The 27413-nt window shown below is 40.6% G+C and overlaps 2 protein-coding genes across 2 annotated transcripts in view; one reads left to right on the forward strand and one right to left on the reverse strand.

Annotated features, from left to right (window-relative positions):
* Window positions 1–612: 612 nt before the first annotated feature.
* Window positions 613–20007, reverse strand: gpr137c (G protein-coupled receptor 137c). The gene is made up of 7 exons (XM_066694261.1): window positions 19182–20007; window positions 10267–10316; window positions 9831–10059; window positions 9501–9650; window positions 8022–8147; window positions 7595–7719; window positions 613–6644 (listed from the first exon to the last, which is right to left on the reverse strand). Exons 1-7 carry the CDS (start codon window positions 19566–19568, stop codon window positions 6440–6442), a joined length of 1272 nt encoding a protein of 423 aa, XP_066550358.1. The 5' UTR covers window positions 19569–20007; the 3' UTR covers window positions 613–6439.
* Window positions 20008–21362: 1355 nt separating this feature from the next.
* The window catches only part of txndc16 (thioredoxin domain containing 16), a 34462-nt gene continuing 28411 nt past the window's right edge, over window positions 21363–27413 (forward strand). Inside the window, exons 1-10 of the mRNA XM_066694258.1 lie at window positions 21363–22137; window positions 22396–22556; window positions 22886–22968; window positions 23994–24067; window positions 24391–24465; window positions 24696–24817; window positions 25116–25206; window positions 25364–25520; window positions 26692–26858; window positions 27348–27408. Coding sequence (XP_066550355.1) covers window positions 22397–22556; window positions 22886–22968; window positions 23994–24067; window positions 24391–24465; window positions 24696–24817; window positions 25116–25206; window positions 25364–25520; window positions 26692–26858; window positions 27348–27408 — 990 coding nt within the window. The 5' untranslated portion in view covers window positions 21363–22137; window position 22396. The remainder of the gene's footprint in view (window positions 22138–22395; window positions 22557–22885; window positions 22969–23993; window positions 24068–24390; window positions 24466–24695; window positions 24818–25115; window positions 25207–25363; window positions 25521–26691; window positions 26859–27347; window positions 27409–27413) is intronic.

Below are 27413 nucleotides of genomic sequence, written 5' to 3' on the forward strand. Positions count from 1 at the left end.
GTCAGGGGACAGATTCTGAAAATATTTTTCTGCACAATTATCAGGTACTTGTTTCGTAGCAGTCTAAAGCACGAGCTGAAATCAGTTCTTCTTTCGCTTAAATTAATAATACATATAATGACTTCAGTGAATAAGAATAAATATGGTTAAGTGATAGTCAGGTCTCCTTTTCTCCATCCAAAATGTTTTTGGAGCACTGAATTAGATAATAAGAATGTGTCCATGATCCAGAGCCCTTGACTTGAACCTTGGGGGGCTGATTGCAATAAGATAAACCAGTAGAAATTCAATTGAAGCCAAAGTTCAGCCAAGAAACAAAACCCAATTTAAGCTTCCACAGAGCTTTTTTTGTACTGGCAGAGAGTTGGTATTTGAGAAGTTTAACTCCAAAAATGCTGCTAAACTTCTGAAATCAAGGGACCCAGTTTTATAGCACATCAGTAGCCAAATTACTTTAGTTAGAACAGCATTCAAGTTATGTCCTCAAGCTTTTGCTTTAGGTTTTACTCTGCTAACTTAAAGGACCAGGAAGGAAGGTGTGGTTCTTTTTGTCTGTACAGACAGGCCCGACCATAACTTCCAGAATTAGATGTTTTACTTAGACAAACACTCTTTTAAAACAGTGCAATAAAACTTTATTTAAACATGGTAGTGCTTGCATACAGCTTTAGTGAACTATGAAATATGGATAAACCCGTTACATTCATTGGCCACAAATGGTACAAAATAATAAAATAAAATAACAAAAGGCTACAAACTGGCTTTGTCAGGGAAAGAAAAGCTGATATACAACAATTAATTTCACAGAAAAATAATAACCGCAAAAATACAATACTTGTAACTTTCACATATTTTGAAATACACATTTTTCATACTGTACATGTTTGGAAATGTATTTGTACTTACGAGAATGCTTACGTCTTCAGATATGCATGTGGAAAACCCTGGAACGATCCTCGAACCAAGCATTAGGAATCTATTCTTTCATTGTAGTGATAGCTGCCTCTTAACTAATGCTTTTAAATGTAATTGTTCTGCTTTCTAAAACCATTGGATACCTTTCTACTGTAAGGAAGTCTACCATTATGGTAATGGATGCTTCTGGTTTTCCTAAAGCTGGTAAGAGCAAACTGCTCATCTGTTCGTTTCCAAAGTTGGCCACTAAAACATTAACAATCTTGAAGAATAAAACAAAAAGTAAACCAAAGCAAACCGTTAGAAAGTTAGTTGATTAATCGCTAAAACCACCGAGATTGTAACACAAGATATCAGGATGTACAGGAATAAGCGATTCTTGCAGGCACGTACCAATGAAGTATAAATTGAATGTTACATGTCCTTAGTTTGCATTTCTAGTCTTTTGTCACAAAAGATTATTTTTTTTCCCCACCTCTGTTCAGATGGATGGCATTTTAAATGTCACACGCAACAGGGCCTATACATTCTTTAAATCACAGTAAAAGTGCTTCGACGAGGGGAGGGGGGGGGCATTGAGATGCTTGAAACCCTGCACTGGGAATAAAGCAGTGGAGTTAGAGAGACATTTGTCTTTTGATTTAAAACGAAAGCTCTCATCTTGCTTTCCTCACGCCCCCACTCCATCACGACATTGCTTCCCTGCAAGTGAGATCAACTCATGATGGAATGGAGTCGTACACAAAACAGCCAGACAATACGAAAGGTATTAAACTACCATTTCCCTATAACAGGACAGCCACTGATATTTGAGAATAGAGCAGACTGAGAATGCAGACACCACCTTTTTAGACCAGATGCCACTTCTGTAAGCAAGATGGACGTTGCTGTGCAGGGATAATGGGAGGTCCAGCAGCATTTTGCTTGTTCCAGGGTTTTTGGTAAGCAACATCATCATAATGTGCTCAGAACCAGCTTTACCAGAGTCTCTGCAGAGAAGGGAATGAGGAAACCCAATCCACTTCTCATCTGCCCTGAAATGTGATAGGATTTTTTCTGTAACTGAAAGGACAACACATTAGTCTGATCTTGCACAAAATGCCTTATTTTGCCTGGACTCCATCTGGCGTTCACAGCCGGCGACACAGCCTGCGTTCACAGAATTGGTCACACTAGCACAAACACAAGCAGTGTGGGTCACTTCAGTGATGTGGATTCTCAATGCATCTACAGTAGACCTTCACTAAAGTGGCACGTGTTGCAGCTGTTCACTATCCCTAGCTTTACCATTGACATCAAAGCATTTGGTTCATTATAATGCAAAAAAACAAACAAAAAAAAGGATTCCAGCAAATTCTAAGTAACTAATTCTAAGAAAATTGAAGACAATGATGTGCTTAGTGTCCACTCTCTCAGTAGCAGTTGGGCTAGAGAGTTTTGCTTTCCATTAAGCACACAACACGTTACCGTTACATGTAATCCTATTATATTATTTGGAATGACAACTTTCATTGGTTCTTCTGGACCAGAGATCGCCAAACACCATTTTTCTAATATATTCCAGTGCAAGTATTTTGTGCAACTGCTTCTTAGTTACACAATTCAATAAACAAACTATTAATTGGACAATTAACAATCTGGTTGTGCCAAAATCCTGCTCTGGAATCAATGGGAATGATTGGTACTTGATTACACCAGCCCTGGATCACCAGCACACCTGGTTGTATCCTTGCTTGAAGATACCAGCCTTCAAGTTCAAAGATTTGACCTATTCTTAATTAATTCTTGACATTTTCTTTTTATATATTAATGTTTATCAAAACTTACGCAAAGGTTCGGTCTACAAAAAGGAGACGTAGTTCAACTGGTCCCCTTATCCTATGATCATTAACTAAGCGTCTCAATATGAGCCTTGGGAATTTCTGTTGCAAGAAGGCTGGGTGAAACTTTTCACGTGGTTCTCATCCACAAAGCTGCACACCAAAATAAACAAAACTGCCATAAAGGACCATGGGAGTAATATTATAGGATGTTGGTCCATTACTCACTGAAGGCCTGGGCTATCACAGGGTACAGCTGTGACACACACACACACCCCTCACCAACATGGGAACAAACACAGGGAAAGCTCTAATTAATCAAAAACAAAAAAAGGGTAGGCCACCATATGGGCAGAAAAAAGACTGATGTAAATAGTGTGGAGAATGACTCCAATTACCTTAACACTCACTTTCACCAGCCATTTGGTCTGACATACAGAAATCATACATGGGAGTCCCGGGCTAGCATCTCAAAGTGAATCACATATCCAGTTCTCCACAAGGTGTTTTTGAGTTCATATGGAATGAGATTCACACATCGTCTGCTGAGTAATGGTTTGATTTCCATTATGTTTAAAAAAAAAAATCTGAAATAGGATATTCCATGGTGAAAGAATCACCTCAACCATGGTGACTGTCCCGGGTCTCGCAGACCCAGACAAAACCCTACTTCACCTTTCTCTGAGCAAATCCATGTTGCCTAGAACAATACCTTCAACATCCAAGCAGTGTTTGACATTGTAAATCCTAAAGGGAACTGAAGACAAAGCATTAACAAGCTCCTCCCATAACTGCCCACAGGAGACTGTGCTTGATGCAGCTTCACAGTGTTATGTTTTTGTAAAGTAACAGTGGGAGCCAAACTGAACCCATTTGTCTGCTACCCGGAGAGAGAAATGTTAATATGCACGGCATATAATCTTTGGCAGACAGGACAAAGCAAATTCCCTCCTTTGACTGAACGTCTCGCTTAGTTGTGACAGTATGGCACTGGATGCTGCCGCTGTACATGTGGTCACAGAGGGCATTACTGCACAGCTCAAGTCTCTAGACATCATCCTTGGGGAGAGGCCATGCCAGTCTGGAGCCCCTGCCCATAATTCATTGGCTTCTCATGGCACATGGTAGCTCTAGTGAGCCCTGCCAATCTCAACAACAGCACTACATTTGAGACCACCGGCAAAGGTGAGCAGAGTCTTTCAGCTCTTCAATGATTGGTTGGCCGATAAATTCATTCCTCGCTCTCTCTGCCACCCAGAAAATTCCTCTTCCAATTTCGCACTTAACTCGGAAATTTGATTGATCTCAGACTCTCCTATAAGTCAACTGACTGACGTGACTGAAGATTTCCAATTACTTCTATGAATACGTCTGCCTGCTTCTCTCAATAGGAGTCAGCACAAAAGAAGAGCTTCAATCAAAGCCACACTGCCAGCACTGTCCAAAAAGCAAATGACCTCAAGGGGGGCTGGGGGAGTTAGGTAGGAAGAGATTTAAAAAAATATATATTAAAAAACCCATAAAAGTTATCTTGCATACAAGTACCTAAAGGCCATCTAATACAGCACTATTGCATGCAAGGTATTAACGGTTTAACTCCAGTTGCAATCTTCTCAGATGGGTTATGGAATGTCCTAGTTACATTTGTATGTCACAGTGGCCCCACAATTTCATCTAGTTGCATTAAAAAAATAAAACTATAAAAGGTAGGTCATTTTGCTCATTCGGAACATGAGTTCTAATGGACAGCAGGGAAAGGACAGTCAGCCACAGTAGTGTCATCTACAGGACAACAGAGGGAATTGGCAGGTGAACAGAACTGCCCAATTGTAGAACATCGCATTTACCCAGAGACTATACTGGCCCTTTCCCTCCAGCCTTTACTTGCCAGATAGAAGTGCTATTAACAATATATTGTTCCTCAATACTCCCTTCACTGCAAAGAAAGAAAATATTGTCACAGTGTCACAGAGAACCAGTTCTACCAGATCCACTAAAAAGCGTTTTTTTTATCCCTTAACAGGAGTGATGCGGGAAACACTGTTCATTAACACAAATTAACATGGGACCTATAATCCCCTTAACCTGAATTGCTTTACCACATTGACCGCTACTCCTTCCTTCACACATTCATAGAAGAGAGGCCCAACTGAGCATGTGGGCCCCCTCTGTCTGCAGATCGTACCATGTGCGTGCCTGCCTGCCTGCGTGTCACATGACTGCCGTGAAAATCTGTACCCAGCAGCCGATATGAGAAGCCACCTGCCATGATGTGACAGGCATCAGGTTATAGAGAACCCAGGTTGAAATACAGCTTATTAGTTTTTCCATATATACATCATTTAGTGCACTGGTTTGCAAAAAAAAAAAGTTGTGAAACAATGGCACAATTTCTGTTGTTCAGAATGTGATGGACTCAACGCTGTAAACTAAGATGCTACTGATAGATACTGTATAATATTGACACATCGATATATACTGGAAAATGCCATTTCCCCAGACTTACTGGACTTAACCAAGGTTCTTTTCTAAGTACATCTACACAGAGAGAAACACAATAGGGTCTGCAAGGGAAGAGGATCCCATGTTAGGTATTCACAAATGTCCCATTTTCTCACAGTACCAAGGATGTAACAAAGCACCCTCTTCATCCAATAAGATCACTGCTTTAAAGCTGATCTGGCACAGCACATTCACGTAGCTGAATTATTGCCCTCATACTGCCAGAACGCTTCTTGTGTATGCATCTTTGAAAGGTCTCTCGGATGGGAAACACACTTGTCCTTGTGCTTAGTTCAAAATGGGCCTTGACAGAACACCACAGCCTACCAGACACCAGGCACCACGGCTTCTGTGGGAGAACTGTGGCTTATTCGAATGGCTTTCAATCTTGCGCGCCCGGGCTCTTTGGCAGAAGTGACTCATCTCTCGCGATCCATCGGTAAACACTCTCATCTTATTGTTCAAGTGTTTGATTGATTTTCTTTATTTTTCAGCGCACACCAGCTTCACATAAGGGCCAGAGCAAGTCCACTCTGCAGCAGTGCGTTGCTCCAGAGTCCTTCTCTCTCTTTGGCCTAAGATAGCCAAAAGGCTTCGGTCAGCAGTCCGCCGAGTCAATCTACATTCAGGAAGGAAGCCGCTTGATCAAAACTGATAATGTGCAGGTTTGAAGTGCAAAAAATCGCATCCCAGCTTATTAGAGCGAGTCCACTTACACAGGAAGATCCAAAATCAGACTACCTGTGAGACTCCAAAAACGACCAAAACAGACAGACAGAATGCTGGGAGAGGAAAACGATCCACCCCAAGGGCTGCAAGCCAGTGCAGTCCATAACAAAACTTCTCTTGCTTGCCCAAATCTATCACCTGTAGGATTTGGAGGTGTTTCAGCAAAATAATAATTATATTCCGCCCTCCCAAGCCCCCAAGCACACTCTGTAGTATTATAATCTTCCTAAATAATATGAAAGGAAAAAACAAAACAGAAGAAAAAGTAAACAAGCCCATATGAAGCAAACTCATTCAGTCCCAGCTTGGCCTGCCCCCTTGACTGACTCCCAAGAAGTTCAAAGCGACTGTGCGGACTTGCCTGGGAGTGGTGGGGGAGGGCGTTTACCTTAGCCAGGAGTTTGCTGGTTGGGAATACAGGGCAAATTCATGACCTGGCAGGCTGGGGTTGCACTGCCAGGTTGGTCAGGGAGCTAGTTCTGCGGGGTGGAATAGTAGTTCTGAGGCGTGGAGTAGTAGTTGTGGTGCTGGTTGGTTTGGATATTGCCATAAGCTAAGAGCAGGGGCGCAGATGCAGCCGGAGGCCCGTTGAGCAGATGAGGCACCACCGTCAGGCTGCCATTCCTACGGATCGTCCCGTACCAGCCGGGGCCGGTCTGAGGCGTGGAGGACAGGATACTGCCGAGGAAGAGAGGACACGGCAGGGTCAGAGCTTCTCGCCACATCACACACAAGGTAGACAGAAGCAGCCAGATGACTTAATATGATAAATCTGGAGTGGCAAAAACTGCATTAGTTAAAATGAAAGTGTAATAAATAATCCAAGAAGAATGGTCATATTAGCTCCAAATAATACATTGATACATACAAGTAATCTAATAAAACTAACTTTTTTATCATGCTTGATCATTTGCAGCTTTATCCATCAAAGGAAGACATACTTAGCAGGAAATTAGGGGCCCAACATTCACAAATTACCAAAATTCAAATTAGCAATAAATCATCAGAACAACATAATGGTGTCAGAAAAAATATTAAGCATTTCAATAACAAATTCAGGGGAAATGCTGGCTAACATTTTACTATGCTTTGGTTTGTACAGCCACCAGTGTTTCTGTTGTCTGTGGACCGTGGTCTGCGTTCCAGGATGTGGAATTCAGATTTGTCCTGCGAATTCTCTCAGAAGAACTCGCATTTTGATGGATAATTATGGGTTCATGATCATCACATTTTATTTTCGTCCTCGGAGCCACAGTAACTAATTTACCGTCGACTGCCTGTTTAGACCAACACGCACTTGATTGTCCATCGGCTCTCTTGTCTGGGTTCGATCGAAATTAGAACTTAAGTAGGAATGAGATCTAATGGTCAGAAAGTTGTCTACAGCCTTCTGAGAGACAGGGAAATATACACCTCATTACGAAGGGTAATACATTTCTAGTAACTGATCCAGAACCCCAGCACAATGTATGTCATTTTCACATTGATTTAAGAAAGTTTTTCATACACCAAATGCATTATGGTCCCTTTTTAGTTGGATTTCTGTAATATTGTCCAAGTAGGCCCATAATTGTGACTGCCACTGTATGTAAAAAGGAACAGGAATAAGCGTGGTATTGTGCACCTACCTGCCCCTCTCTCCTCGTGACCCGACGCTGCGAGACAGGTCATCATCGCTGTCGTAGCGCCGTGGGTTATCAAAGAAATACGCCCTGGAACTGAAGCTGTGGCTGTTTATCATCCCCCCCGGCGCCTGAAACACACACAGGTAGATAAAGAAAGCATGAATATGACAGTAACACCTAGGGTCAAACTGGCAGCCTGAAACTGGCGTCTCCCTTCGTTCTCATTAACAAAAAGTATTATTCTATTATTTTGTTCTTGGGGTTAAAATACGGAAATGCCACAAAATAAATAAATTAAACCAAACTCTTTATATTTCAGGGATGGACTTTTTTGTGGATATGCAGAACCCTTCGCTACCCAGCTTCTGAGGTCTAGTGCTTTCACATGAGCACGACAGACGAGGCCGAGGGCGAAGACCACGTCTCTCACCAGGTTTTGGTTGGGCTGCTGCACCCTGAAGAACACCACCACCAGGCTGGTGGGAAGGAGCTCCCAGAAAAAGAGGATGATCCCAAACACCACATAGGACTCCCCGCTGATCTTCTCCACGTCGGCCTGGATAAACAAGCACACAGACGGCTCAGTGACTCCCTCGCAGGCCCAGGGAAGCCCCCACCCCTGCCTGCAACACTCAGGAGTGAAGCCAATCTAGGTCAGAGCTACTACCGCCTATGGCAATGTTAAAAAGGCAGCACTATTTATAGAAAAACAAAGCATCTCATGGAGTACAGACGGCATCCTTCACAATTCTTTTTTTTGGTACAACAGTGAGCTGCAGCAGATTGACTTTGATGAGTTTATTCAATGGTTGCATTCACTGTAGAAAAGGAAAAGGGTAACCTGTAAAAAAAGATCAATAGCAACTCTGTTCATTGTGTGAAATAATGAATTCCCATTTCATTTAAACTGGGGAAACCTCAAACACAAGTGTCATTGAGGAAATCGAATGAAACACACTTATGTGTTGTAATCTAATTTTACAAATGGCCAGCATCAAAATGTGGTCTCACTCTCTCTCAATGCAAGGGGGAATAAGCTTGTAAACCTTTGCACACACACACCTCATCCTCAGTCCTGAAAATCCAGATAAAAACCCAGAGATCACGGCAGGAGACAGTGGGCTTATGACTCACACTGCTTTCTACACCACCACAGCACACAGCCCTGTGATCTTAAACACACATGGGGTGTTTGCAGGCTGATCACAAACACAATGGAAGAGGTCAATTATTAATTATTTGAGAGAGCTAGCTCCCGTAACGCTTCACTGACAATGAACTGAAGTGTAGTTATTTATCTAGGCCAGCAAGGTTTATCGAGGGTTTTATGGCTTTTACACACATGGACACAGATTTAAATGAATACAGGCCCCCGTTTATCCGTTTACTCTTAAAATGGACTCAGACTGTCTGGTCCTCACTTCATTTTTTTTTTCTCTTGACCGGGTATTAATACTCATTTACAGAAGAGGGGCAAAAGCCTTAAGGCACAGAGAGTCATACATAAATAAAGGCTGGGATTTAATACCAAAAAATTTGAAGGTTTATGAGTTTTTTCCTTCTAGACAAATTGCTTTTTTGCCAAGCTGGGAGGAAGAGTGAAGGTCAATGGCTGTCATCCAAGTTCACAATTTAGCCAAATCCTCTTACAGTGTCACCTCCCAACCCTCATCAGCAGAGACTGCTAAGCTACAGAAAGCAAGACATTGGAGCTCGAGCTCATTGGAGCAGCGAATTGTCTGGCTGCAGCAAAACCTTAACGGCACTGTGTCCCTGGCTCGATATTTACATACACTACAATTTACATCATGTCCTAACTGAAGCCAATAAAACAAGGCTACAATGCAAGATACTCCTAAGAGCTCGGCTAGTTTTTAGGGGCTGAATGGCAGCCCAGGCCAACCCTCACCTGATCAGACACGTTGTACCAGCCATAGTTGAAGGAACTCGGCCGGTCCTCGGGAGACAGGGCCACCACCACCAGATTGTAACAGGCCCTGGAGGTGTACAGTAATATCACCACGGCACCAATCGCAGTAGCCTGGCATACCGACGTGCCCTGCAGACACACAGCACCAGGGTTAAGTGTTAGGCTAGTTCTTCCCCGTAATTAGACATTCAACAAAAATCAAGAAACATAGGTGGTAAAAGAAGATATTTCAGAGGGAAGATTCCCCTTTCATAAACACAACATTGGTTTTGACAGAGGTTTGTTCTCCGGAGGGGAACGCCGGCTTACTTTGGACTCGAGGTAGACGTTGGCTGAGGACATCTTGGCGATCCTGAAGATGCAGATGGCGAGCGAGATGGCGCAGAGCACGAACAGGCTGTCGTTGATGAGCACCCGCGCCAGCACCGTGCGCTTCAGCTCGCTCTCCGCCACGCCACCCTGCACCAGCATGGCGCATGTCACATTCACTACCAGGAAGAACAGGCTGGCGAACAGGAAGGCAAGTCGCAGTGGCACCCTGGGAGGGAAGTAGGTAAGCGTTGAGTTGTTCGTTCCTCACTTGGGACACTCACTAAGTACAGTGACAATATCTTATGAAATAACTACTTTTAAAGACATAGTAACTTCAGAGTTAAATAGGAGCCTCCTCAGAACATCAGCTGGAACATTAGATGGTCAAGATTTCACCTAAACCCAAGTGCTGAGACAAAAGAAAAGCTCTTACTTGTATTTGTTGAGTTCTGGTGAATACTTGGCTTTGGCTTTAAACATGACCTGAAAAAGAGAAGAGAAATTAGAAAAGGCATTAGTTGAGTGAGGTAGCGGATTAGGGCTTCAGACTGAACCCCAAACTCTCTGAAGGACTTAATGCACAACACTTCCAGAAAGATGCCGTCTCACAAGAAGTCCATCTCATCACTGTGCCCACCGCACTGGCAGGCCACCACAGAGTTCGTTAGTAATTACATACAGTCAGCGTCTAGCGAAGATCTGCGCTAGAGGAACACTCAGCTAAATCTCATTGCCTGGACACGGGCCAGCAGGCACAAACTCTTTCTTTCTTCCTTTGGTCTGTAATTCATTTTTCTCAAATCTGTGCCAGGCCATCTGATGGGTTATATCGCATCATACCAGGGTGTCAGCCCTCAGCAACATGTAAGAGAAGCTAGCAAATGAAGGGAAACATCTCAGAACCAACTCTGCTTCAACTGTTTGAAAGAGTATTAGAAACACCATCTTGCTGAAGCAGATTGCAGATGCGTTTTCTGCACTGCATTATCAGCAGTAAGGTTAATCCAGGATATACCTAAATTCTTTCATATTCACCAAGGGCAACATTGTCTTCAATCATTCAACTAAAGGAAGGGCAATACTGCTGGAGGGCAGTGTGGCAACAAAGGAGAGAGCACTTACAGTTGAAGCAAACTGATGTACTGTTCCGCAAACAAAACTAATTTGGTAGTCCTGATGAGAGCTTTAAAAAAGAGCCAGGATGCAACACCATTATCATTTATCGCATAACTAAAAAGTACTGAATTTATTTATAAGGAAAAAAAATATGTAATGTTTTATTTTATAACTAGTTGTTTGTATTTGGAACAACTGGTGGTTTCTTTCCACTTAATACAGAGCAGAACAAATTAAATTTACACTGGGGGGAGGCTGTGAAATTGCAATTCACAACCCAAACAAAAGTGTGGCTAAAAAGGTTCCCTGCAGTCGGGAATACAAACATCCAGATCAGAGCAGAAATGGATGTCTCTCATCATAATCATCAGGGCTGCCTACTTCCTTGCCACCTGCTCTAGCTGTGAGAGATGCATCAATCACTACACTTTCAAAACATCTTTCTCAGTCACTTTGCAATTAATGGGCTGGTCGCATCTGCCTTTAATGTACTTCTCATTGCCTTTCATATGTCCATTTTGATGCGATTCTCTAGACTATTGTAGTTCTATGCTGTGGTTGTTATTTGTCACACTGATTTCCCGGCAACAATCCCTCTCGCTGTCTGCGTGTTCAGACTCAGAGGCTGTAAACGTCAAACTCAAAGATGAGCACAGTGAAGGCCAAGGGAGAATCGAGAGCTGAGATTGGAGAAAACTGAAATGGCAGAAAAATGCTGAAGTGAAATTACAGAAACACAAAGGAGATGTGCATAGGTTCGTTTCAGACAAAAATCCTAACCACAGACAAACACAGCTTTTACTTTTACCAGTTCTGTACAACCCCTCCTTGTGTGCATAAAACAGACAACACATTCCTGTGGATACCACTGTCAACAAAAACAAGTCTTACGTTAAAATTAATGTTAGTCATATGTCCTCTGGTAGGTTTTCTGTCTGTACGAGACAGACTGCTCACTTCCAAAAACTTATTTAAGAACAGAAACTTAATATTACTCTAGAGTGGCCTGATCTGTAGTTCTGCACACTAGACAGACCAGAGATGACTGCATTTAGTTCAGATTTCTGAATCTTTAAACTGATGGAAAAAACTGGAACTGCTGCAAGGAAGGAACAAAACACTCCTGACTAAATATCATTGCTGCTATGCTTTCATATTGCTAGACTCAGTTAATCAGAGCCAATGGGGGTAGCCTTTGGAGGCCAGAGTAAGTGAAATCCGAGCCATTTCTTGACATTGAAAACAGATGTTAAGTGATGTGCGGGGGGTGGTGTGGTGAGTGGTGACTACATGCAGCCGACTCCGGTGCATTAGCCAATGCTCCTGTTTACAGCCTGAACTCTGCAGGGATCCATTTAAATTACAGTCAGGTATACGGCCCCTATTGTGTTACTTATTTATGATTCTGTCAAAAACAATCGTTTAGCTGAGCCAGTGAATGCGGTCACGTGACAGGACAGCACAACAATCTATCATTTTAATGTGCATTCAATTCCCAAGAAAAACAAGTCTGATTCAACCCTATCCCCCAAAAGTAGGCTAGTCCCCTTCTGTGGGAGGGGAGGGCTGTAATAATCAGTTATACTAAAAAAGATTCACCTCTCACCGCAAAGCACAAAGAAAAACATAAAAGGCAAGAGCATTTCTTGTCATGATTTAGGCACAGCTATTTCTAGATTCAGATTCAGCATCTGGTAAACAAACAAAAACTAAAAATGCACATCTACAGAATTCCTTCAAATTGTCATCTGACACAGATAATATTGAAGCCTAAAATTAAAAAAAACATACTACTCGGTTTTTGGCAGCACGGTCTGAAATGGTTCGGCAGAAGCTGCTTATCCAAACAGCTAAGCGGCGGCTTACACAGCTGACATCCCACAACATACAACACTGGGGTGCTAATTAAATATTAATTAAGCCTGAGTGGAAGAAATGGCAAGGAAAACAAACACTAAAACCTTCTCCTCTGTGCTGCCCCTGAGCTGTGGCAGTTAGGAAAGCACTGCAAGTTTTCACTTCACGGACCGAAAAACACGAGAGCAGCAGTCTGTGTCATATAGGACCTTAAACTGTCAAAAAAGCAGGATATATGTTCACCAGAACTCCACCCCACATCACGGCTGTCCGTTTGTGAAACCTCCCAGTCCACACATAAATAGGGGTCACGGATTGGAATTGAAAAGGACGACAGGAAAGTGTTTGTTTGGATGTAGCGCAAAACCCATGACTCACATCAGCAGCCTCCGCACACTGAAGACTGTCATAATGAGGATTAGATTAGCAAGGAGGTATGAGAAGGTTTCAGGAGAAGCACTCATATGATTGCTCATTACACTGGTGCACTGATTCAGTTGAAACCAATCAGATGTGCAGAACCATTTCACACTGAAACACTACTCACACCACACTCTTAACAGAAACTTTGTATTATTATTATTATTAAAAGAGACTTTTGAGTCATAAAAGCACACATGCTGTTAACATAAAGACCCGTCCAGTAAAAAAACAAAAAAGGAAAATCATTCCTTCCGAAAATGATCAAAATTACACCACCTTGCCATATTTTTTTGAACAGATAAAAACATAAACACCTACATGTGAAGGCATGTGACTTGCATGAAGAATGCGGCCCAACAAGGGATACAGGAGACCCAGATTCTCCATGAAGAAATAGTCACTTTCAGGTTCTCATTTCCTAACACTCTGTGCTGTAGTTACTGTATGATGCTTCTGTAATTTAGTGTGTGGTCAGTTTCATTTCCCCTCATGCCTTATTAGCAGGTGGCTCCAGATTCACTCTTAAAGATTTCTTAAGATACCAGTCGACACCCTGAGCTCTGCAGCACAGAAACTGTATTCTGATGGGAAACAAATAAAGCAAGATGAAGGCAAATATTAAAGACTAGCACTTGGTTACATCATAGGCCTGCTTCACAAACAGATGACATCTAATTATTGAATCACTTTATGAAACCACCAAACTAGCGTTTCCCAGCTGCACAACACTCTGCGATTGCGCAACCCCCCGACACAAACACGAGATCACGAGTCTATCCTGTCTGCTCCCTTTCTCAGTCAGGTGCAATAACCATTCACTGTCACACGTCTCGCTTCCATACAGTCCAACTGACGTGACCATTTCCATTACAGCTTCGCCCTGACGCCGCTGCTGGGCTGGCTGCTGTCTCAGCAGATCTCGTGAGCAGGCAACTGGAAAAGCCCATGGAGATGTGGTAAGCTGTACTGAGTGCAAGACCTTATATTTTTGGAAAGTTCTTTAACTGATAAAAGCCACATTTATTCAAACGCACTCTGGTTTTCCACACCCGAGAAAATACTCGTTTACCCAAGATCAAAGGAAGTCAGTGCCACAGACTCTGTCATCTCATAACGCATGCAAACATCTCCGGCGTTCAGTTTAATTGACTATATGGCTGAAATGTGTTGGACTGTGATGGACCGGGCTCTTCAGAGAAGAGTGACAGTCACTCACTTGAAAGAGGATCCAGGGATGGCACTGCAGCAGCAAGACAAGCAGTAACTAACACCCAGCAGGGGATGCCAGGCCATTAAACCCTTAATTGCAACACCATTTTATGAAGAGCAGACAGGCCCGGTGTATCAGAAACCCATGACAACAGCATGCCCTGCACGATGTCCATATTGTGTTAATCATACATCAACCATCAACAATCAGCAATTTTACACAGACTCTTGCTTAATATCCACCAAGAAGATGACTCGGACTGTACAGCAGTCATGTGTTAACAAGATAAACCTATTACTGTACAGTGCATAGCAGAGCCAGCGACATCTTCGCGGATCAAACATGCTTTCAATGCGAGAGCTGGATGGGCTTGAGGAGCTTGGTTGGAGATGCCAGTTAGGATCACCTCACAGTGCCAGACAAAGGCTCCCTCATCCACAATGCTAGAATGACATATACGATTTAACAGCTACTTTACTGGAATACTCCAGTGCACTGGCCTGATTACCTAGTTATTTTTTGAGATTAAACTCTATTATCCAGGGAACACAGTGTTGTTTCTCTGCAAATATCAGTTCTTATTTTTTCCCAAATTAACATACATAATAATAAACAAGTCGTAAGGTTTTCCAAAGCAAAATAATCAACAGTAAACCACCTCATCAAGAATACATTCATACAGATCTTGTGAAATAGACCTAGAGCTAACTACTACTATTAGCTGAGTTTTAATTACATATTTCAATATAATTGCAGAAATAGGTAAGTTCAGCCCATTGGCACAGAGAAGTGGATTTCTATTATGGTTTTAATAGAACGCAACTTATCCCAAAGATGAGCACTATGTATCATGTGGCTGGTATGAACTGCTGGGAATAACTGAATATGATTTACCACAATGCTACTGTCTCGCATATCAGTTACTCACAGACAGGAGGTGAGTCGGAAAATGCTTTATATTTATTGCCATCAGACAATGACTTCTTAACAGTCAAATACAAAAAAGGCCGATTCACTGCTGATCACATTTTACAAATAGATGTGCCACAGATAAGGCTCAGTTTTACCTACAGGGAGGGACTGCAAATACAGAGTACTGTAAGCAGGTAGCACAAAAGAAACGATCACAAAGGAAATAAGCTCCTAAAGAAAGGTAATGTTTTTGGCAGTCGTTTCTTACTCGTTACACATTTAGATTAGGCAACAGTTCTGTGCTGATGCAGAATAACAACAGTTTCAAGGAGTGAATGAGAGGAAAGTGTTGCCGGCGATACACTAGATTCAAAAGGTCAAGGATCTGGAACATGTGGTACCCATTAATTACACAATGAAACGCATCATGATGAGAAACTCCTAATACTTCAGATTCACTCACATCAAGTAATGTCTGCATTTGGCAGGATTTCAAAATGGTCCCATTTACTTTAATGATTAAAAAATAGTGTCAAAACAGATTGCGATCAGTGATATTTGAGGAATTGTATTAACACAGTGACCGAGTGCTGAACTCAATATTAGTGTCACTGTTTTGGTGTCTGTTCTGCCTTCTGCCCTCCCGTGGGTCATGCCATGCCATTATTTGTTCATCACAATTCATTTTATTAGTGGAAAGCTTCAGGATTAGTAACACTCGAACAACTTCACGTTCAGGAAAATGTCCCATCATTTGTTCGGAAACAAAGAATAGTATCTTACAATCTTAAAAGGATCACTACATTAAACTCTTCAAAAACACTGCTTCAAATTACTAATACAGTTTTTCGATGGAAATGAAATTGAGAATCTTACACTTTAACACAAATTTCTAGTGAATTATTAAAAAATCTGAATATTATATTTATTGGTAATTATTTTAATTGAACAATGTACAAGAAACAAAAAACATATCTACACCTACGGAGGAGTAGAATTTGAGCTTTGTAATCTGGAGGCTTGTGGTACTTTCACATTGGCATTTTTTTTTTCTTAATGCAAATGAACTCAGTAAATCAACAAATAGGTCAAATTCACTATAATTTAGCTACTGTCCAGATCATTACCCTACACACACTGATACTGATACTGCATACCAAATGCAAATACAATTTCAAGTCCACTACATTAGAAGAAACACACCCACACACACAAGCATCAAACTTACCAATGCAAAATAATATAATCTGTAAAAAAATCAAGTGAATGTCATTAACCTTTTAACTGTAAACCCTGTACTGTACACCAAAGCAAGCAGACACTTCAATTCCCAGTCATTCTCAGTTGAGACAATGTAAATGGCTGCAGATCTGCTTTCTGCAGGAATTAATAGTTTTCAACCCTTTTTTAATTTATTTTACACTTTTCATCAGAACAAAGAGACAGAAATCACCTTTCTCCTCCCCCCAGTCCAGTACAGTGATTTGTATTTAACAATGAAGCATAAATCCACATTGAAACTATTTATTCTGCACAATATTACAGTAACATTGTAAATATCGTGGCAATCTATTAAAAAACGGTGAATGCATCATTCTCCTCTGTTCTGTAAAAGAACTGATCCTGTCCACAAACAACAGTAGGGGGTCCTGCGCACCAAGGAGGAAGGAGGCAGACAAAAGGATATCAGATGGGCTCATAAAACCTTTAATTGCAAGCCATTCCGATTTCAGGGACCCTTCGGCTAAAAAACAAACACTCCCTATATACATTGCGGGCATTTTTTTAATGTTATTCACCATCACAAATATCTTGACTTGCTTGTTTTGCCGTCAGTCTGGTAAAGTAATTGTTTGATACTATAATTTTAACACATACTCGAGCAATAACACACAACTGCCAATCCATTTGTGGTCTAACATGTTGATCTATGAAACAATTTACCCCAAACAGTTTACTGCATTGTCAGAAGAGTAACAGTTTCTTTGCCAGTGCAATTCAGCCCCTTTTGTGTTCCTAGAATAGTACAGGACTTAATATGATGATGTAATGCTCCTGCAGGTGCTTCCGATTGGCTCCGGCTTTTAAATGCCAACTCCGGCAGGCCTTAGTATTCATACATTGCAATGCATTGTCAGAACCGAGCACAGCATAGATGATCCCCTACGGTTTATTTATAGGTGCATCATATGAATGCTCCTGTTGCACTTTGTAAATCTGAGGGCAGTAATGAATTGCAAAAGAAAATAAACAATCGATAAAACTAGTGGCGATGTTGCAAGAGACAGTAAAAGTGCAGCTTGATAGTGTACTGAACCTTTTTCAAAGGAGGCGTCTTAAAGAACAAAAGTATAGTGTTTGGTGTATTCTAGAATCATTGGAAAATATGTACAATTCTTACAAGCAAATTGCAGTCTGAGTCCAAATTTTCCCCATGTGCATTTCAAATGTAACTAACTTTATTGATGTATAGTCATGTGATTTTGGAGAACAAATGTCTGGTGTATACTGGATGGAACATTATGATCAGCAACTATGGAACAAGAATTTGATAAGTGACCTTTAGAAAACTGAAAGCAGCCAACATTTTTTAGGCCAACCATGTGGGAATGTGCAACTACTTTTTTGAGAAGTTACATTAGGTTTATGGTTACTGAGGAGATATTGAAAATGGCTACTATTCCATTTTTGCCAAAACGTCATTGTTTTCCTGTCTGTATTCCTCTGGGATATATGCCAGCAATCAAACAACTTAAAAAGGCGACGGAAGAGTAACATTAGAAGAGCCAATTGAGTCTAATTATTCTAGCTCATCTTAAGCTGTAAGTCTAGTTCTTATATAAATAATGTGATTACCTATATATATCTCATCATCTACTGCTGGATGAAGGCCCCAAGATGGTTCCACTTGTATATCTCATGGTATACCCGTATGATTTGTAAATACAAACATACATAAACTCATACTCATACATACATTCTTGGTCCAATATATTTTTCATAAAAAGCCACCTTTACAATTCCTGGACCAATAAATACAACAATAGTTAAATAGGTTAAAAAAAATGAGGGTCATGACAGAAGCAGTGTCAATTTACTTACCAAATAAATAACTGTCAAAGCTAGTAGCTAGTACCTTATTTATGATTGTTCCTTGTGACAATGTTGATAAACTATGAATAGCACGCCTTTACATAGTTTTGATACTGGAAGACATACTGAACTTCAGGATAGAATTTTTTCCAAAGTTTCAAGAAACATGGCTCACTTCTTCTTATCTAACACTTTTTTGTGTGTTATAAATATAATGCATAGTGTCGTAGATTGAGGGCAGTCTCTCTCTCTTGAGTTCCCCAGTGTATAGACTATGATAAAACATATGTCTTCAAACCTAATACAGATGTCAGCCTGCCAAAACAATAAAAACTACACATGCACATAACACTGCGACCATTGGCTAAATATGACGTTTAATAGGTTGATGTGTGGTGTACTGCTTTGGCTCTGTGATCTATTACAATTTTTTAAGCTTTGCCTTATCTTTTCTTTGCAACAGGGGAGAATTGCTCTGGTGACTAGTGGGAAACATCAAGAATGACCAGACCAGCTGGCCAGGGGGTTGTCGTCCACCACAAAAAAAAAAAAAGCAATACTATGACGGGATATTTTAAACAGATCTAACATACAAACATTTGAAGCACATGATGAACTTGACCAATAATAACCTAGTAAACAAAGGCAACGTTTATTGATCCGACAACACTGATCTCTTGCGATTAGGAAAGACTTGCAGAGTAAAACTACACAACTGTTGTATCATCAGCACTTACCTGTGCAAAATACAGATTGAGCAGACACAAGGTGAAGAACTGCAGGCAGACGGGGAAGCAGTACAGCAGCCAGTAAGGCAGTGGTTGCAACTGGTTCGCCTGGACCACGTTGTTGAAGTAAAAGGAGAATAATGTAGTCCTGAGGGCCGACCAGAGCAGACACAGGAACAGAAAGACAGTCTGGTAGCTGAGCCGCTTGTGCCCGTAGTGCAGGATCAGCCAGAGCTGCAGGTAAACAAACGCGAAGAGGAGCGAGTACAGGACGGTGTAGACCACCGTCAGCCCCAGCTCCACGGACGGGGGGACGGCAGCCCGGATCGGCTCGTCCGTGGTGTCCGTGACGGACGTCAAAACACTCAGACTGGCCTGGCTATCTGTCAACAACATTATGGTGAAGGTAAAATGTATCTGATGTAGTTAGATCGATCGATTTCATAAAATAATAAAAGGCCTGAACTTTTTATGCATCTATATTGTTGTTCTTCGAATAATAATTAAAAACACACACACACACAAACACACACACACACACACACACACACATCAAGTTGCAGGTCTATTTAAAAGAGCGGCGATCCAACTTGTGCACCAGTAGGAAAGATCATAGGAATTAAAAAAAAGAAGAAAAAGAAACAAACAATATTTTGTTGAGCCCTCTAAACAAACCCCCCAAATCTCTGCAAAGCAGCTCCCTCTGTGCAAAAAACAACTCTGGAAAAAAAAGATACGTGAGGGGGGGGGGTGCACGATCAGCTGAGCGACACTGCTGTTTTGTGCCCGTCCACTAGCCAATAGGAAACGCACTGCACACTGCTGCGCTTGTGACGCCATTTTGGCTCAGAATTCGTCCTATTAGACCTTCGCTTTCACGCCAGTGCTTGAGCCACAATGGCTACACTTTCAGGGCTACCTTCACGTTATAAACCCTATCCCCGCCTACCTCAGAGACGTGAACTTCTATTGGTTAAAACATTAACGGCCGTTTGTTATCATCGTTTTGATAGGCTCTTGATGATGTCAGCTCTTCGCCTTCAACTCGATAAAATAAAACCATTGGATTGAATAGATGCGGGAAGGGATGCATATTTTTCTTTATTAAATAACAGTCACTGGAATCGTTTAGTTTTGTCTTATAGTGTTTATTTTAATCTAAGCAGAATTTGAGTATTACACATTTAACCTTAATATTGCACAGATATTATTAATAAACATTTTGAATTGAAAAATGCTCTGCATCAAGGAAATCTAAGAAAATGTCATTTCAATAAAGTCACCCTGTATCCAATAGTATCAGTGCATATAATTAAGCACATCATTGTAGAGACCCTACATTATGTTACATAATAGTACTGATCCCAGTGTCTTCATTATTAATGGTGACCTTATTATTGTTAGCACCCTGAGGCCTAGTTTCCGAATAGATGACTCTCTCCCTACTTTATTAATATATAATACACTACTTGCATTATAAAAGGGTTATCTCAGGGCCCCTACATTTTTATTTATAGCGACCCAAATGCTGGTTCTCATTGCACTCAAATCCTGCTCCAGACGCTTGTAATCTCCAGACTGGATTACTGCAACTCTGTCCTGGCAGGTCTGTTGTCTCAGCTCCCTCACGCCTCAGGATTTCTATTTCAAGTGCCACCGATTGCTCCTTAAAACTGAACTGCATCAACTGCACTTGAATCTGTTGTTATCATTGTATTCTGTCATATAGAATTGATATAAGAACATAAGAAAGTTTACAAATGAGAGGAGGCCATTCAACCCATCGTGATCGTTTGGTGTCCATTAATAACTAAGTGATCCAAGGATCACGTCCAGTCTATTTTTGAATATATATTAAAGCATATAATCGATATATATACAATATAATAAGCAGCAGCCTATATCGATCCACTGCTGGATGAAGGCCTCCCCAAGATATTTCCATTTGCTTTGATCTACGGCTTCTCTTTTGAATGTCACACCTGCAAAGTTAATTATTTAATCCTCCCATATTTTATGTCATCTTCTTCTAAGTATCTTGGGATCCATGTGATAGCCTCCTTTGTCCATATTTGATCTGTTGGTCTTGCAGTGGGTCCAGCCCATTGCCATTTTAACATTTTCACTTATTCAATGATGTAATATGTGTGTATGTGTGTGTGTGTGTGTGTATATTTACACTTTGTAAAAAATCAATGTCTTGTATAGTAATTATAACTGTCCGTGTTTTAGTATGTTTTTAATAATTTTATAGTCAATGCAATGTAGAAATTCCCTGTACTAATTCTATTTTTTTTTACTGTGTTAATTATAATATGTTGCCACTTGTAACCTGTGATCTATATCACTTTACAGTCACAGCCAATAACTTCCCAGCAAAAACAACAAGCTGCACTGTACACTGCAGATTCTGCTGAATGATGTCATGCAGAAAAACGCTGCTCTCTGTTGATTCGGTGTAGAACTGCGGGAACATGCAAGTGAACGCGATCTTTGCTGAGGAGCGAGATTGCTGGGAAGGATATGGTCGCCTCCTTGGGCCCAGGGTCTGCGCTGCTAAACCAATGGGATTGGCGGAATTCTGCAGATCTGTGCAGAACTGCAGGAATCTGCGCTACAAAACCGCGGCATATTGGAATGTGGGAGGAGTAACTGTCAATCAAGTTATACGCAGCCAATCACATTACAGCACATGCTTGTCAATCATTGTTGAGAAGGCCAATGAGCTGCTCAGTTGGATATTTTCCCGACAAGCACTGCCGTGAGAGTGTGATTTTATTGGCTCGATTATGGGTTCAGCGCGGTGTTGCCGGAAGGGTAGATTATTTCAAACATGATGTTAAAGCTGCGTTTTTAGTTTTTAATGTTTTACTGTCTGTGCAAGCTGGTGATCTTGGATTACTAGTTAAACTCGACAAATCGATGACATTGTGACTACAGTGTGTGGTGCATCTCGCTGCAGAGTGTAAGTAGTTAATGTGTATTAAAACATCTTAATTCTATCACATTATGAAATCGAACAGTTATTATAGCATAGTAGTAACATATTAAAGGCTGACTGAGTCTAAATGTGTTTTGAGATGTATACACATTTATTCGCCGTTTCGTGGAGGTTTTGAAAGGGACAGGAGTTTGCTCTCTTAATATGTGCGGGACGCAAATTTAAATTTTAAGATGAAATGTGTATATTTTGTATTATTATGTTTTCCCCTGTGCTCTTCAGCATGGTATGGCAACATGTGTGTTTTGCTGTCTGGGTGCTGTGTGGGTCCATGACGGTGTGCACCCCCCCACATGCATCGAGACTCATCGAGTGCACACAAGACCGCTATCTGGACATAGAAACATCTGGGAAAACAGCACTGGTTTATTTTGGGAATAAAGGTAAGCCATGTGAAAAGGTAATAAGACGAGGCTTTGCAATGGGCGACCCAGCTCTGCATTTTCTCATGTCTGTTTTTCAAGGAAGGCAATGCAACATCTGTATTAGATTACTATTCTGCATATTGCTGGGACATTGCATGGAGTCTAAAGCAACATCCAATCTGAGACATAATGCAAAAGCCACAACTAAAGTTCAGTATAACCTCTTTTTAAAACTCAACCCACCACATTAAAATGGAGAAAAGTAAGTTTTGCTTATTTTGAAGTGATTTTCAAATGCTTATTCCTTTTTTTTAATAGGTTCTAATGTGTGTAATCATGTTTTTCAGTCAGCCCAGCCACTGGCCTCTTTATTGAGCAGTTGGAGAAGTCTGCAGAGGTGCTTGAAGATTATGGCATTTTAGTTGCTAAGGTAATACAAGTATTCCTTGTTTCCGTTGGGGAACACCCAGGTTTTAGCCTAGGGTAATGCAGGTGACTGTCAAATTAAATACACATTATTAGATGAATGTTATACTACAGGAAATGTGTTAACAGAGTATTTTAAATGTCAATTTTATAACGTGCTCGCTTTAGGTTCTCCTAATTGACAACCTGAGTGTGGAATATTCCATCATTGGAGCCATTTTGGTCCTTTATATAATGATTTATCTTTGTTAGCAGTCATGCTTTAATTTCCCACAGTGAGGTTACTGTGACTTTCCTGAGCTACTGTATTGCTGTATTTCCTTCCAAATACACATTTGTGAACATGAGCAAATTAAACAAATGTGTGCTTGTATTATTCCAGTTAATATTTGCCTAAAGTGTTTTTATTTGCAAATCAGTTTTACATTTTTATTTATTTATTGGCAAACACACTCATGCAGGGTGACTTACAGGTCACACAATCATTACAAAGGTGCAGCAATACAATTCAATCCAACATTCAAATTAAGTATAAATACAATGTACAATTTAAGAATTACAAAAGCATCTAAGTACTGTTAATTAAAAAATACAAAGAATACATCCTAGTAAAATCAATGCATTATTACAATAAGTATACATCCTAATTCAGGGAGTTGACAAGTGCATAGATTTACATTTAAAAGTCAACCTAGACTTCCATTGTACTATTGATTCTATGGTTACAGATAAGGAAAGTCAACTGCATTACTTGATAAATACGTATGCCTTCTTTACATCCTGTTAAGTTATCCTAGAGTTAAAACCTCATAAGAAATGTAAATATACAATAAGTGATGGTAAACATGTATGTTCAGACATGTAATGTATATATGTTCATGTAATGTAGACCTTTTTTAAAGGTAGTAGCCTGTCTTTTCAGAAAGTGTTTTGGGTTAGTTTCCCCAAGATTATTGTATTCAAGATAGCAATTGATTGTACTTTTCAGTGTATTTTGTCTTATGTCTCGCTTGCATTCATGGTTTATAGGTCAATTGTTCTCAAGTGAAAGTACCAAGATACTGCACTGGAGAAAAGATTTTAAAGAAGGTGTATTTATTCAGGTGTGTAATTTCAGCTTGTATGTGTTTAAAAAAAATGTAATACATAATATATTAACTTTCCATTTATACTAATGCTAGTGGGTCAACCCTTAAAGTTATGTATGTATCATATGATAAAATAAAAATCCTGGACCACTTTGTAACACATATTTCAAACAATAAATACATTTATGCTGTACTATACCCTTAGCCAGTTTCTACTTTGTTTTACTTTACTAATAAACATATATGACAATTCAAAGTAATTCCTGTGTAGCTCTTCATGGTTTTACAGCAATTTTTATTCTTGATTCTCCCCTGATTCTCTGTTGTCTCTATTTCAGAGGTGAAGAGATTCTTAAGAGCTTTGCCACCGACACGGTTTTTGATGTCGATGCCATTGTGGCTCATGTGCTCTTGTATGTATCCAGTGTATTCTTTCATTTTCTTTCCTTTCTTAACTTGATTATGATATATGTTATAGGAATAACAGGAAATCCATAATTTCAGCATTTAAAACTTATGTTTGCTCTTTAAAAATTACATTTAAATATTTTCCTTTAGTTTAACATATATCCTGCCTGGTTTGTGTGTTATGGAGGAGTCCTGAGGTGGTGTATAGATGAGATTTGTTCCTCTATTGCCACAGCACTATCCTCTTCAATGAGGTGAAGTATGTGCACACACCCGCAGAGCTGCACACCTTGGAGAAGGCCGTGAAGGGGAGGGCTGACATTGTGTTTGCTTACATACAGGCCCTGGGAACTCCTGGTACGTGCTTCTTCTTTCTGGCATTTCAAATACAGAGCCCAGCTACACTGCCTTCATTTCAAACAAGATCTAAACACTGCCATCTAAAAAAAACAACTAAAAATTGCCTCTGCATTGTTGCTACTGGTGTGTTTAAGTGCTGAAATGCAGACATGGCTTATTTGTGTCCTTCTTATTGAAAACAGTGTTGAATATATGAGAAAGTAACCCCATAAATTGAGACCAAGAGTAAATATCCATGCACAGTCCTTTGTGCTGTAGTTTCCTTTTCTGATCAGTGTTTTCATGTTGACTGCAGAGCATCGGTCAGTGATGGAGGCTGTGTTTGTCTATGGGGCCAAATACCAGTTTGTGTTGACGACTGGAGGCCCTGTACTTAAGGACATGGGGTGAGTTGTTGCTGTTACAGTGAGGTGATAGTGATGAACACTATATTCATGGTAGTGAATGTGATCTGTAGTTGGCCTCTGCTCCCTCATGGTGCTTTTTGTGTTTGTGATGGTCTGGTGAGGTCAGAGGTCACGTGTTGGTGTGTTTGTTGGGCAGAGTGGAGGAGCCGTCCTCTCTGGTGGCCGGCCTGTGGTTCCTGCACTGTAAGGGAGTGTCCAGCCGGTCAGAGCCCTGTGACTACACTGCCCTGAGGAAACCTGTGACCACCCTCAACATCTATGCCTTCCTGCAGCTCATGGAGGCCCCTCTTGTGGTGAAAAAAATAGCCTCACTTGTCTACTGATTCTATTTGTTGTATTCATGATCAAATATTGTGGAATCCTCATAATTTTGATTTATTTCTCTATGTTAAGTGACACCCCTGTGTGCTTAGCAACTAAAACTATTTGAATAACATTAATCATTTTGTGATTGTAAACCAAGTGAAATAGCTTCTCCAGGGAGGGAATTTTAAAGACACATTCATTAGGTAGTGAACTCGAAAGTTTTAGACCGTAGACGTTAAAAGCATGGTCACCTAGTGTTTTGCTTTTAATCAGGCACTGGGATTGAGCAAGACAAGGCCAGCTGCTCTGATGAATTCAAAGTGCAATAAAAATAGTCAACTGTATCAACAGTGGCTGTGAAGCTCATATGCTCCAGTCAACATTTCATAGGAGGTCATCTAAGTGCAGGCTCTGTGCTATGACTGGGACTGAACCCAGTGCAGTGCTGTAAATTATTCTTCAAATCATGTGCTGTGAATTAATCTAGATTTAGGGCCGGATTAAATCAAAATTTTGAACCACCCGCTAATAGAAAACTACAGAACTGTCCTCGGTTGCGGTTTCATTTTTAGTAAGATGACACTTTCTTCTAATTAGAAATGTAACCGCTATTATGTACATCTTTGTAGTTTGCTGTTAGCGGGTGGGTCAAAGTTTTGATTTAATCTGGCCCTTAATACGGTAGGCTATGTTTCCCACTTCTGAGCAAAAAAGGGATTTCAAGCACTGAGAATACTGCCTCCCAGCATCTGTATCTGTATATCGAGAAGAGGAAAACGTATAACAATTCAGTGAAAATACTTTTTTCTAATTGTTCTTATTAGTAATAGAATAAAAATATATATTTTATGATTTATAAATAATTGTATTCTATTATACTTCACTGGCTACTGTGTTTCAACAAACTATTATAAAACAAATTATACTTTTATATAATTATACTTGAAAAGACATTGAAAACACACTTATCGAAATAAGGAGTCAAACTAAAAAGAATATAAGGATTAAATTGACAAATAGTAGAAAAACTTTTCTGCTTTTACTGTAGTGTAGAGCACTTTGTTTTAACCTGTCACGTAATGCAGGGGTCTGCGGTTTGCTTTTAATGCAAACGGAGGCTCTCCTGACCTCGAACATCCCTGCCTGTGCCCCCATCAGACCGAGGCCACGGTGGAGCCGTCGCAGGTAAGGACTGTCCATGGGCATCTCCACACCCCACTGCTGTTCCTCTTCACCCAGAGAGAGACCCTCACCCTGGACCGCAGCACGGCCCACAGCCTGGCCCAGAGACTGAGGGGACAGGTGGGCCTGGTACTCATTCACAGGTCAGTGTGTCCCATCTGAGCCTCCGTACAACGTAACGGTCTCAGCCATGGCATTGCTTCATTCTTGTAATTTGTTTTTGTTCCTCCAGATGTAAGTACTATATATAATTTTGACTATATATAATGCATGACTTGCTGTTGAGGTAAATAGAAATGGTCAGTAGTATACACATTAGTAAGTCTGTTTTTCTCTTTTCTTGGTTATGTTTTTAATTTCATTCATTGTCTTGTCAGCTGTGGCTATGTCAGTATTGTGTCCAATTGTGTGGTCGGTACTGTCTGTGTCCAATAGTGTGATCAGTCCTGTCTGTGTCCAATTGTGTGGTCAGTAGTTTTGTTTTTTCCTTTTTCCTTAATGTTTGTGAGCCATAGTCAATCTAGAGGAAAACTGAACTGGTAAACATGCATGCTTCCACTTACGCCTCAACACTAAATGAATGGTGACTGCTATTGTCATACTGGTTTCCTTCCCTCTTGTGTTTGCTACAGGGATAGCCCTCAAGCAATCATCCCGGTGGAGTATAATGCAGCATACAGACTACCAGGGGAGGTAAG

Source organism: Amia ocellicauda, chromosome 21 (assembly GCF_036373705.1).
Source record: "Amia ocellicauda isolate fAmiCal2 chromosome 21, fAmiCal2.hap1, whole genome shotgun sequence".
Taxonomy (NCBI): Eukaryota; Metazoa; Chordata; class Actinopteri; order Amiiformes; family Amiidae; genus Amia; species Amia ocellicauda.

Coding starts and splice junctions, on each gene's coding strand:
- gpr137c (XM_066694261.1), bottom strand. CDS start 19,568: ATGTTGTTGACAGATAGCCAGGCCAGTCTGAGTGTTTTGACGTCCGTC. Junction 10,060..10,266: donor CCAGAACTCAACAAATACAA/GTAAGAGCTTTT, acceptor CTTCCCTCCCAG/GGTGCCACTGCGACTTGCCT. Junction 9,651..9,830: donor ACGTCTACCTCGAGTCCAAA/GTAAGCCGGCGT, acceptor GTGTGTCTGCAG/GGCACGTCGGTATGCCAGGC.